Source organism: Antennarius striatus, chromosome 1, assembly GCF_040054535.1.
Source record: "Antennarius striatus isolate MH-2024 chromosome 1, ASM4005453v1, whole genome shotgun sequence".
In the NCBI taxonomy this organism is placed as follows: Eukaryota; Metazoa; Chordata; class Actinopteri; order Lophiiformes; family Antennariidae; genus Antennarius; species Antennarius striatus.
In genome coordinates, this window is record NC_090776.1 from 11,665,324 (window position 1) to 11,678,769 (window position 13,446).

The window sequence follows — 13,446 nt, forward strand, 5'->3', positions numbered from 1 at the left end:
GCTTTCTGATCAAGGTCATCATTTTTGGGGCAAAATGTCAACTGGATGATTTCCCTGTGAGCATCCCCAGCAATGGTTTTAAAAGGTTTGGGGAAAATTTTATTTTTGTTTGCTATGATATCTGATGCATAGTATCGGTTGTGCAGGTAAGCCAATAGTTCATCGAGTGTCACAGTATCATGATAGCTTGTATCAATCTTGTAATAGATTTCTTTTAGTTCTTCTACACTAATAGAATCACCGTGTAGTGCTGTCATTACTACACAAAATTGCTCAATATCCAAACCTTTGGATCCATCTGGATCATTCTCTTTAAATAGCTGTACAAGCTCTGGGATATAATTTGAACCAAAAAGGTTTTTGTTTGAATTCATCATGTGTTTGTGTAAAAGAATGTGACTAAACAGGTTCGTCAGTCGAAGGGTTTGGCTTTAACAAGATGTTTATATCGATAATTAACAACATTCTAGATCCAAACATCAAAAGATCGAATCTGACATCAAATAATGAAGATGCATTGATGATGAAAGCAATACAGATCAAAGTAAATTCTTTATTTTTAAAATTTCTTTTCAAATCTCTCCTGTCCAACACACTCAAGCATGTAGTATGATGGTCTTTGATATATTGACACATATTAACAAAATCAATCATGCAATGGTTGGTGAAACGGGTGATTGGAAAGGTAGGAAGTGAAGAAGTTGTAAGCCGTGACACCAAGTTGACAAATGTGAAATAGTTTGATAACAGATCAATTTCATGGCCTCCAACTTCTTTGGCATTGGAATGGTGGATTTCATTCTTGACAGAATGCTGCTTACAGTTTTTCATTCATTCATCGTCTACCATTTCATCTGCTGTGGTGGGTCACAAGGGGCTGGAGCCTATCCCAGCCGACTGAGGGTGTGAAGCGAGGACACTCCGGCGCGATGCCAGTGCAACGCAGAGCCACACAGAGACACATACAAGAAAACACACCCTGATTCCTATGGGCAATTTGGAATGGCCAATAAGGGGATTTGAGGGGTTTGACAAGGCTGGATGGATTAAAATGATTTTAGTTATTTTAAAAAGGGGAAAATTTGAATTGAGTTATTTTTCTTACGAGCTCAGTGACAGAACAAATTGAACTAGTATCTTGAAGTACTACTGGATGAGACAATCAGCATTTGTTTCACTGAAACACGCCAGTCGAGTAACATCACATGTTGGAGACAATTACAGTATATACCATTACAAGCAAACCTTAGTTTTCGAATGCTTTAGATATCGAACAAATCGGAATTCAACCAAAAAATTCGGATTTTTTTTGTCTTAGAAGTCGAACTAAATTTGGAAGTTGAACGCAAAACAAACACAGTAACATCCATCCTCCTCCTCCTCCTCTCCAACATTCACGCATGCCAACTGCTCACTACCACAAAGATAAAAAATTATTATCTTTATTGTTCTTATGCTTTAACTGTAATGTGCTTTTTATTTTAGTTTACTCTATTCAATATTGTCACCTAATTTGCGTTCCATTGCCTATGGTACGAGTTACAGTACCATAAACTTCTGTCCAAAAGACGAAGGTAACTTGTACCTTAGGCTAACCTGATTACGTTGATGTTTTTTTACTTTCTTTCTCGTGTTTGCTTCTTTCTTTTACATTTCTTTGATATGTTGCATTACTAATCAATTTGACATATGAATGACATTATGAATTAACATATGTTGAATAAAGGTAGTTTTCTAGCGTCTTGGAACGGATTAAGACCATTTACATTATTTGTAATGGGAAAAAAGTATTTGGAACGAACACATTGGTATTCGAACAGCCTTCTGGAACGAATTGTGGTCGGGAACTGAGGTTTGCCTGTATATACAGTGGTACCTCTACTTATTAAATTAATTGGTCCTGGAAGAAATTTCGTAAGTAGAAAGTTTCGTAAGTAGAGACACGTTTTCCATGCAAATGCCCTAATCCGTTCCAAGCCCCCCAAAATTCAGACATAAATGTTTTATAAAGCATAAAAATGCATCAAAGCATGTAACAAATACATGTTACAATTAGATTATTACACAATAAATGAGAGGCGGCATGGTGGCGCAGTGGTTAGCGCTGCCGCCTCATAACACGGCGGACACGGGTTTGAGTCCCGCTCTGTGCGGAGTTCACATGCTCTCCCCATGTCTGAGTGGGTTCTCTCCGGGTTCTGCGGCTTCCTGCCACCCCCAAAAGCATGTGCTTCAGGTTGATTGGCCATTGCAAATTGCCCGTAGGAATTAGAGTGTGTGTGCATGGTTGTATGTCTTTGTGTGTGGCTCCGCGGTGCACTGGCGTCGTGCCCGGAGTGTCCCCTGCCTCAGGCCCTATGCCGCCGAGATAGGCTGCGGCTCCCTGTGACCCTGTGTATTGAGTCGGCTTTAGTATTAATTTTGATTGAGAGTCTGCTTATGTACCTATTTGAGACTCAGCCTTATTTTATGTCTAAATTTTATTTATTTTATTTAACTGTATTCGTATTGCATTTTTGAGAAATGCACCTGGCCTAATTGGTTTGCTGATGTGCTTGGCCTTTTTTCTTTTGAATTTCATTTATAAAGCACACGTAACCAATAAAAATGTGGGTTTCAAATCTTTTTTTCTTGGTGTATTCTATTGATTAGTCATGCACTACAATTTTGCAATGTCCTAGAATTCAAATTCTTTATTTGGGGGCCTTTAGCAGGTATGAGATTAAAATGCGATTAATTAGATTAATTAATTACAAATCCTGTAATTAATCAGATTATTTTTTTTAATCGCCTGATAGCACTACTTTTTAATAAATCTCTCAGAAGACAACATTGGTACATCGGTACATCTTTATCTGTTTTGTCTGCATTAACCACCTGAACAACCTCTCTGACATTGTCACCTGTCTAGAATAAGGCACTCTGCATTGTCAACATAAATCTACTGAATTATCCGAGGTAAAGGTTCATTGGCACTTGGTACAGATTGATAATTATGAATTATGGGACCATTTGATGGGAATGACAGCAGCCAGATGCCTTTCATGGTGTTTTCGTTGTTAGTGTATTCATTTGAATTAGCTCCATTAGCTTCATTAGCTCAAATGTCCAATATGCAACTGTCTTTTGGGGTGACTTGCTCTCCTTCTATCAGGTGTGAATTACCAACCACATTGAGTCAGATCAGGGCTTCTGGTCATTCTGGTCACATTTCATCATGACCTTCATACCAAGACCTCGAAGAGCGACGTCAAAGGCCTGGACTGCCTCCTCCAGAGGGAAACGATGGGTCACGAGGGGCTTCACATTCAGTTTACCAGATGCCAGCATGGCTATGGCCATTGGCCAGCTGCAAGACAAACATTTTGCATAACACTAAAAGCTCTGATACCTACCAGTTCCCTTATTTATAATCTAGTTATTCCAGCTAGAAACATTGTTCAACTTTAATTTCTTTAACCAAGAAGGGAGATTAATATTTTCTCACGTATTGCAGTAGCGAATAACGCCTCTGATGTCCACTTCTCTCAGGGCAGCATTGATCAGAGGAATGGTGACCATATCATCACCGAGACCCACTACCGCCACGACACCTCCTGAACGTGTCGCCTGACAGGAAGGAACTCATGTCATGACTTGGTTTATGTCACAATCAACTTTAAACCCTCAAAGAAGTCACATACGTAGATGGCAGTTTGAATGCAGCTCTCGGCTCCAGTGCATTCAATAGTGATGTGAGGCTTTGCTCCCATCATGTCCTCTACGGTCTTGGCCAGCTGCTGAGGATTGTCATCTTTTTTCACCTCTAGCTGGAAGTCTGCACCCAAATCTTTGGCCATTGTGAGACGCTCTGGATACAGGTCTACACACACAACTACGGTTAGAGGAGACTGAACAGAAGAATCTGGTTGTTAATGTTGATGGAAGTGATTGTCTTACCGCTGATGATGACCTGTGATGCCCCCATTGCTTTGGCCACAAGCAAACAGACCAACCCAATAGGCCCTGCAGAGAGAGGAGATTCCTTTCAACAGGATTCCTTTCAACAACTTCTGGCACGCCCTCTGACAGAAGAAAAAAGTTCTTGGGCTTTTGTGAGTGGAGTTTGCATGTTCTCTCTGTGTCTGCGTGGGTTCTTCCAGGTTCTCTGGGTTCCTCCCACAACCTAAAATATGCAGTAGAGGCTGACTCTAAACTGATCGCTGGCACAAATGTGAGTGAATTTGGTTGTCTTTCCTTTTGGTCCTGCACCAAGATGAACTACGGCCATCAGTGCCAGCCCCACCACCACACACACACACACACACACACACACACACACACACAAAGAATAAGTCAGTCATCTTCAGATTACCACCGCTATATCCACCGCAGCGGGTCACGGGAAGCTGGAGCCTATCTCGGCGGCATAGGGCGCGAGGCGGGGGACACTCCGGGCACGGAGCCACACCCAAAGACATACAACCATGCACACACACACTCACTCCTACGGGCAATTTGGAATGGCCAATCAACCTGAAGCACATGCTTTTGGAGGTGTGAATTAAGCCAAAGAACCCAGAGAGAACCCACACAGACACGGGGAGAGCATGCGAACTCCGCACAGAGCAGGACTCGAACCCACCGTGTTGTGAGGCAGCAGCGCTAACCACTGCGCCACCGTGCCGCCCTGAAAGAATAAGTGGTTGCAGAAAATGAAAGAAATGAATAAGAGACAGAACAACTTATTTTACCTGCGCCGCAGATGAACACGGTGCTCCCGAGGGTGACACCGGCTCTGCAACAGGCGTGGATCCCCACGGACAGAGGTTCGATCAGAGCCCCCTCCTCAAATGTTACATTATCAGGCAACCTGCAACATTGACAAGCAGTGACAGAGACAGAAACATCAGACAAAGACTGGAAAGGATAAGATTTCGTGTGCTGGGCAATCTCTGACAGAAGACAGGCATACTTGAAGCAGAAGTTGGCGTTGTGTTTGTAGTATCGGCACAGTGTTCCATCGTCAGGTGGCAAGGAGCTGCTGAACATGTTGGGACATAAGTTATACCTCCCACTTTTGAAGAACTCATCCACCTCACGGGGCACACCAGGCTCTATGGCCACCCTGTCACCTGACAAAAATGGTTTTATAGCAACAAACACAGAACGAATGTAGATAAGATTGACATGGCATAAATATATGTGGGAGGTGAAATACTCTTATCATGACCAATGTTCCCTCTAATTTTTCATGTGTCTGGGCATAGAACACATGCTCCACTGAGGGCCACTGTCAGCAACATCAGATGTGCGCTGTGGCCACTCAACAGTGTCACAATGCCAGATTCCTCCAGTGCCCATTGGGTGAACTCTTTAACCAGCACACCACTCACCCACTTTAAGATGCTTCACCGCCGATCCAACCTTCACCACCCGCCCTGAGGCCTCGTGACCCAAGACCAACGGCTTTTTGACCACATAGTCGCCAACGCTGCCATGCTGCCAGAAATGAACATCTGTTCCACAGATTCCAACAGAGTGCATCTGGAGCAGGACCTCTGTGGACAGAATACGGTCCACAAGACAGAACACACTGAGAGTCCAGCGTAGCCTCACACCGGCGAATGAGAGGGGATGCATTCTGTCAGCTAGTCACAGAGTTTATAATCCCTCAACAGGTTCCTTCATTTGTTAATCAATTCAAATTTGAATAAAACAAATACAAGAAATGGCAATCCAGGAACATCTACAGTAATTATTTACTAAACATGATTTTTTTTACACCATTTTTAAAAATTGACTTTTAGGTCATTCAGATTCAAAAACCTTTAAAGGCAAGATCTGGAAACAAATGAACAGAGACCATATTAGGCCTTACTTAAAGTTGTTTATCTTACCCTCAGGTCCTGGTTCCGGGACCGGACGGTTTTCCTGTGATAACATAAGATAATAAAATAAAATACATAATGTTTCAAAAGTTGAAACTACTTTCTTGTAAAGGGGAAACGGATGATCTCCTACCAGCCGGAGGTCTCCTGGTGAGTGCACAACTACGGAGATATTATCCTGCGCCATGACGGGTTCAGCAGAACACACACACACACACACACACACACACACACACACACACACACACCAGGTAGAAGTTCAGGGAGACAGCTGCCAAACGGGTGCGGTTCGACTTTGACAGCTGTGTAAGACATTCAAATGAGTGTGTTTGTCCGCAATCTGATTGGCTCGAGTTCCGGCGGCGTAGTCCACTTTGTGGGGAGTAAACGAAAACGAAGAAGTAAATATAACCCTAGTCATTAAATAAAAGGTAATTATACAGTCGCTGTGAATTATTATTAAAAAAAATCTCATTAAAAAGTAATAATAATAATACATATCTAATTAAAAAAAATATTTGTATACGGCCGCCCGTCTACCTGAGAGAGAATCGGCCGGCCCTCAGGTTTGAGCGTCGTGACGGCGCTCGTCCAATCCCAGCAGAGTTGAAGCGGAAGTACCAGGCCTGAGGGTAGGAGCAGACATTTATACTGTAATCGGACTTCACTTGTTCATCCCTTGTGGCACCAAGCGAGGTTTATAAGGTTTATAAATGTACAAAACAATTCATACCATGAACATCTAAAAATATTTTCCATACAAATTTTCCAATCAAAGTTGTGTCCTTGGTTTCCGTCAACTCTTTCAGATTTTTTTCCATAAACCTCATTAAATCAGGCAATAGCGAGGTCAGCTATATCCCTGAGGACCTTTTTCATTCTCCTGGCTCTGGTGAATACATCATTACCACACACGGTCTGGTATGTTGGATATTTTTGGATATTTTGGATGAACAATGTTAATTTTCCCATTATGATACTTCCTATTAAACTGTAGGAGATGCAATTAAACATTTTTATTTTTTTTTGAGATTATGCACACGCAGTCGCCTCACAACACGGCGGGTCAGGGTTCGGGTCCTGCTCTGTGCGGAGTTCGCATGCTCTCCCGGTGTCCACGTAGGTTCTCTCTGGGTTCTCCGGCTTCCTCCCACCTTCAAAAGCATGCGCTTTAGGTTGATTGGCCGGTCCCAAATTGCCCGTAGGATTGAGTGTGTGTGTGAGTGTTTGTATGTCTTTGTATGTGGCTCTGCGGTGCACTGGCGTCGTGCCCGAAGTGTCCCCTGCCTCACACCCTATGCCAGCTGGGATAGGCTCCAGCTCCCCGTGACCCGCTAAGGCGAATACAGCGGCGGTACATGAAAATGAATGAATGGAGACAGCTATCAATAACCAAAAAACTAGCTAGCTAGCTGCAGTGTTTTTTTCTGCAGAGTGAAAAAAGATGCCATTTCCTCAACTTTGTCTCATGACTTTTCAAATCCATCAATGATGGCTTAATATGCTTTTAAACGTAGTAAAATAATAGAATAATATTTTAGGGTTTTATCTGCACATTAATGTAATGGTTGTGTCTTATCTCCCACTAATTCTGCGCAAGCCATTGTCGTTGTAGAAACACACGCTACACATTTAAGATTTTACATCAGTCAATCAATCAATCATTCAATGATGTTAAGGAAATTGACATCTGATTACATAGTAGTAATCAAATACATTTTTTATGACTTTTGTATTAATGGAACCTATGGCTAGAGAGAATTTGTGTGCTGAGGAGCAAAGGAAAAGAAAAAAAGCTAACCTCTTTCTCTGTATACACTCCTGTACCTCCTCATTCAACCACCAAGTCTCCTTATCTACTTTCCTTCCAGATGACACACCAAGTACTCTCCTACCTGTCTCCCTGATCACATTAGCTGTAGTTGTCCAGTCATCTGGAAGCACCTCCTGACCACCCAGAGCCTGTCTTAACTCCTTCCTAAAAGTTATGCAACACTGTTCCTTTTTCAGCTTCCACCATTTCGTCTTCTCCTCTGCCTTTGTCCTCTTCATCTTCCTCACCACCAGAGTCATCCTACACACCTGCTGTTTGGCTACACTCTCACCTACCACTACTTTGCAGTCATTGATCTCCTTCAGATTACACCGTCTACACAAGATGTAGTATACCTGTGTGCTCCTACCTCCAGTCTTACAGGTCACCCTATGTTCCTGCCTCTTCTGGAAGAAATTCACTACAACCATTTCTATCCTATTTGCAAAGTCAACCACCATCTGTCCTTCTGCGTTCCTCTCCTGGATACCAAACCTGCCCATCACCTCCTCATCACCTCTGTTTCCTGCACCAACATGTCCATTGAAGTCTGCACCAATGACCTTTTTTTTTTTAATTTAAAAAAAAATAAAATGACAAGACTCTGACAAGACAATGACACCAATGACAAGTCTCTCACTTCTCGCTATGCTCTGCATTACTTCATCGAAGTCCAACCAGAATTTCTCCTTCTCCTCCAGCTCACATCCTACCTGTGGAGCATACCCACCAACAACGTTGAACATCACACCTTCGATATTTAGCTTCAAACTCATCACTCTATCTAACACTCTTTTTACCTCCAGGACATTCCTAACAAACTCCTCCTTCAAGATAACTCCTACTCCATTTCTCTTCCTATCTACACCATGATAGAACAACTTGAACCCTGCTCCTAAACTTTTAGCCTTGCTACCTTTTCACCTGGTCTCCTGGACACACAGTCTACCTTCCTTCTCTGCATCATGTCAACCAACTCTCTACCTTTTCCTGTCATAGTTCCAACATTCAACGTCCCTACTGTCAGTCCTACACTCTTGGCATTCCTCTTCTCTTTCTTAATACGATCACACTTTCCTCCTCTCTTTGTTCGACATTAAGAACTAAGACTATTTAATATAAAACCCCGGTTATTTGTGTTTGTATTTATGTTCTATTTTCTATGTTTATTTTTCACATTAAAGGGTTGGTGTAAATATTGTTATTATATTTTCGAAACTGATATCAGGTCTTTGTGTGTTTTTGCTTCCTGTTTATGGTGTTTTTGTGTAGTTTATATTATTAGTAAGGGTTAAACTCCACACGTATTCCCGTTAGTCTCTAGATATTTTTTTTTAGAAAAGGAGAATCATAATTCATCCTAGACAGTTAATTTACATGGAGATGGCTCTTTCGACATATGAGAATGAATTTGAGTTTGAATACGTTTAAGTCTTTATTTATAGTTAAAGGGTTTAACATTTTACGAGCCGATGGTGAAAGGGTTACATATAGGCAAGAGGGGAGACGGGGCACAGACAAATAGGAAAAAGTATTGTAGAGAGGCACAGAAAAAAATCCAGAGAGACAGAAAAACAAGAAAAAGGCATTCAAGAGAAATAAAAACTTTGAAAGAGAAGCTTAAGAATGTAAAAATGCAACGGAAAAAACTAAGAAAAATAATATTGCATGCAAAAAAAGGTTGCAAATAAAACATCATTGGACTCTCCAGGCACAGAAACAAAGATGAAGCTATTAGGAAGCAACATAAGGAATCTGAACATTAAAAAATACCTCTTCTATATTACAACATCATCAGAAAAGAGCTGAAGAAAGACAAACAACCCCCTCGGCCACGGCGTCAGAAGTCAGCAGTAAGTGTGTCATCAGGCAAGATCCTCAAAAAGTACCGTCTTCTTCACCAAATCCAGCAGTTTGGGCTAACTTACAAGCTAATTAGAGGAAAGAAACAGCCAACAAAAAAGCCAACATTCTTACAAGGTATCACACAGAATGTTCCGGATTTCTTCCTCAACATTCTTCACGTATGACAACAGATAAGACACAATCACCAGAAACAAGATCAAGCAGCAGAGAATGATCCTGACAAACTCCATGATTAACCTCCATATTGATTTTCTTCTCAGGAACCCCACTGTAAAGCAGATACAATTTTGTCAACTCCGTCAGATTGTCATTGGCACTGTCAGATTTGTAAGTTTTTGGGGTGGTGGGGGCAAAAGCTTCAGTTTTTGTTGTTTAAGAAATAAAAAATTATCAGTTCTACGTCCTCTTGTGTCTTATTCACTGAAGGATTTTTTTTTCTTTAGGGGCAAAATAAAAGATAAAGTTTGAAAATGCAAATTTTTAGAAATCTGTGTTTTTAAATGTGAAATAAGCTTTAGTTGCATATCAGAGTAGCTAAACACTAGTACAACATACAGTACATCAGTACTTAAGATTCTTGAAGGGCTATTATAATTGTATAACTACAGGCAATGCAGTCAGAAACTGCAACATCCTGCGATGCCCCTGAATTTAAAATTTTACCCTGACCTATTTGCATAGGTCAAAGATCAAAGCTAGTGCTCTGACCTACTGGCATTGATGAAACCACTAGCTTTGATCTATGGTCTTACATTGGCCTTCTCCCTCGTCTGTCTAGATAGAATTTCCTCCGGGATTAATTATCCATCTTATCCTGAGTGTACAAATTTCATGCCACATTTGAACATCATAGCACCCATGACATTGATCAACATCATCTGTAACAGTGCTTAAATAGAACCGTCTATCATACACCTGGATGTCAAATGTTACACCGTTCTTGTGAACGAGTCTGTTCTGACCTTCTTTGAAGATGACTGTTGCTCACTGGGACGTCGCTGCCTTGACTGAGAAGATGTCCTGTTGAAAAGATGGGACGTACAACGCCCCAATTGGCGACGTTTCCACCACTTGACCTTTATTGTCCCTCAGGCGAACTTTGGCTGTACCCTTCTTCAGGGAGATACCGCTGGCCAACTCCAGGACATGCTTGTGTGGCTCAAAACTGCTGTCAAAGTCCTTGAACTGAGCGATGTCTCTGATGATGTGTGACGTGGCTCCTGTATCAACCATGAGGCCTTTTTCCTTCACTCCGCTGACTAGGACTTCATCCACTTGGCCCACCTTGAAAGCAAACGTGTGGTCTTCCTCATCCACCGCCCACTTCACCTTGTCCCGCTTTCTCCGCCTGCAGTTTGCATCCTTGGAACTCTTGCAAAAACTACACCACTGTCTCTTTTCTCTGTGCTCGCTCGTAGCAGAGGTGCACTCCATGGCCTTCTGTCCCTTCTGTCCGCAGTTAAAACAGGACAGTTTCATTTTCCCACCGTCTCTTCCTCACCTTCATCATGCTGTGGTCATGTGAAGAAGTAGCATTAAACTTTTCTGTGCTCCTATAACTCCTCAGCTTTGTTTTAAACTCGGAGAAAGTTATCTTTTCATCAATTTGAGTTATGTGGATTGAAAATGGCTTAAATGAGTCCGGCAGGCCCTTCAGAATCATTGCAATCAACAAGCCATCACTTAAAGTCTCTTCCGCATTTCTCAATGCCATAATAGCAGTCTCTGAGTGAATGACATAGTCTGTGACGCTCTCATTTACCCCTTTCTGAAGAGACGTAAGCTCTGTGTACAAACTGATCACTCATGGTTTCCCCTTACCAGCATAATGTTCCCTCAGAATCTTTAATGCCTTTCTGCCATCATCCGACGCGTCTCTAATCACCAGGGACAGGCTTTTGTTGAATAAGTTCTGCATAGGCGTCCTCATTTTTCTCTGCGTCGTCTGCTGCACCTTCGCTTGCCTCACCAGGCGGTTCACCGAGTATGGTGCTCTTCAAATTAAGCAGACGCAGGTGCGCCAGAAACTTTGTTTCCCACAGTTAATAGTTTTTCTCATCTCCGCCGAAACATAAACGGTTCCATCGGCATCCAAGCTCCTTTCTGGCCCCATAACCTGTTGAAGCTGCCATCATAAAAGGGAGGAACGCCGACTAAAACATGACGGAGGAATAGACACATGTAGCCATCGGTTTCATTTGACCGGCATGCACACACACACACTGATGGAGCAGGGGCACGCAGTCATTTATTGATTTGCACACCTGACACAAATTAACCACACCCCCTTTAGACAATGGTCAGCATAAGAGCACATTCAAGGGCAACAATGTTCAACAGTTATTCATGATAGCCCTTGCTTTGGACATGGTCTCACTTTCCAGAAGTGTCCCCACAGAGTCCAGGCTCTGTCCGACCACTGAACCTGCTTTGAAGATAAGTCTGTTAAGTTTTTTCATGTCCGTTTTCCTGGCTCCACCACCCCAACACACAATGCCATAAAATAGCACAGTGGAAACAACAGACTTATGGAACATACAAAGGAGCTGAGAACAGATTTTGAAGGAGGCCAGCCTCCTCAGTAAATACATCCTACCCCGGCCCATGTATTAGTTGAAAACTAATATGTTTTCTGTTCATAATTTAGAGGGGTGTGAGGATTTTTACAAGGCTGGTTGGATTAAAATGATTTGTTGTTTAAATGGGGAAAATTTGAGTGACGAGTTGTTTGTCTTACGAGCTCAGTGACAGAACAAATTAAACTTGTATCTTGAAGTATTACTGGATGAGACGATCAGCTTTTGTTTCAGTGAAACATGACAGTCGAGTGACATGTTGGTCAGTAAAATATATACCATTATATAGTATATAGCTTTACCATAGAAAACCAAAAGACACAAGGTGTAATTATCAAGGCTATTTTCTTAGTTAAAATCAGTTGATCAGAGACTGACACTTCACTGTGCCCTGGTCCTTTTTCTCATTAACTTTTTAATAAATCTCTTAGAAGACAACATTGGTACATCTTTATCTGTTTTGTCTGTATTAACCACCTGAACAACCTCTCTGACATTGTCACCTGTCTAGAATAAGGCACTTGCATTGCCAATAGAAATCTACTGAATTATCCAAGGTAAAGGTTCATGGGCACTCCGTACAGATTGATAATTATGAATTATGGGACCATCTGATGGGAATGACAGCAGCCAGATGCCCTTCATAGTGTTTTCATTGTTAGTGTATTCATTTGAATTAGCTCCATTAGCTTCATTAGCTCAAATGTCCAATATGCAACTGTCTTTTGGGGTGACTTGCTCTCCCTCTATCACGTGTGAATTACCAACCACATTGAGTCAGATCAGGGCTTCTGGTCATTCTGGTCACATTTCATCATGACCTTTATACCAAGACCTCGAAGAGCGACGTCAAAGGCCTGGACTGCCTCCTCCAGAGGGAAACGATGGGTCACGAGGGGCTTCACATTCAGTTTACCAGATGCCAGCATGGCTATGGCCATTGGCCAGCTGCAAGACAAACATTTTGTATAACACCAAAAGCTCTGATACCTAACAGTTCCTTTATTTATAATCTAATTTTTCAGTTAGAAACATTATTCAACTTTAATTTCATTATCCAAGAAATGAGATAAATATGGGTGGGACGGTGGCGCAGTGGTTAGCGCTGTCGCCTCACAACACGGCGGGTCCGAGTTCGAGTCCCACTCTGTGCGGAGTTCGCATGTTCTCCCCGTGTCCGTGTGCTCTCCAGGTTCTCCGGCTTCCTCCAAAAGCATGCGCTTCAGGTTGATTGGCCGGTCCCAAATTGCCCGCAGGAGTGAGTGAGTGTGTATATGTTTGTATGTGGCTCCGTGGTGCACTGGCGTCGTGCAAAGAGTGT

General features: G+C 42.2%; 1 protein-coding gene across 1 annotated transcript; it reads right to left on the reverse strand.

The window, feature by feature from the left end:
- Nucleotides 1-445: 445 nt before the first annotated feature.
- On the reverse strand, nucleotides 446-6,135 carry LOC137613007 (sorbitol dehydrogenase-like). The gene is made up of 9 exons (XM_068341822.1): nucleotides 6,004-6,135; nucleotides 5,880-5,913; nucleotides 5,376-5,540; nucleotides 4,955-5,114; nucleotides 4,734-4,852; nucleotides 3,940-4,005; nucleotides 3,684-3,862; nucleotides 3,488-3,609; nucleotides 446-3,349 (listed from the first exon to the last, which is right to left on the reverse strand). Exons 1-9 carry the CDS (start codon nucleotides 6,055-6,057, stop codon nucleotides 3,184-3,186), a joined length of 1,065 nt encoding a protein of 354 aa, XP_068197923.1. The 5' UTR covers nucleotides 6,058-6,135; the 3' UTR covers nucleotides 446-3,183.
- Between the last annotated feature and the right edge of the window lie 7,311 nt (nucleotides 6,136-13,446).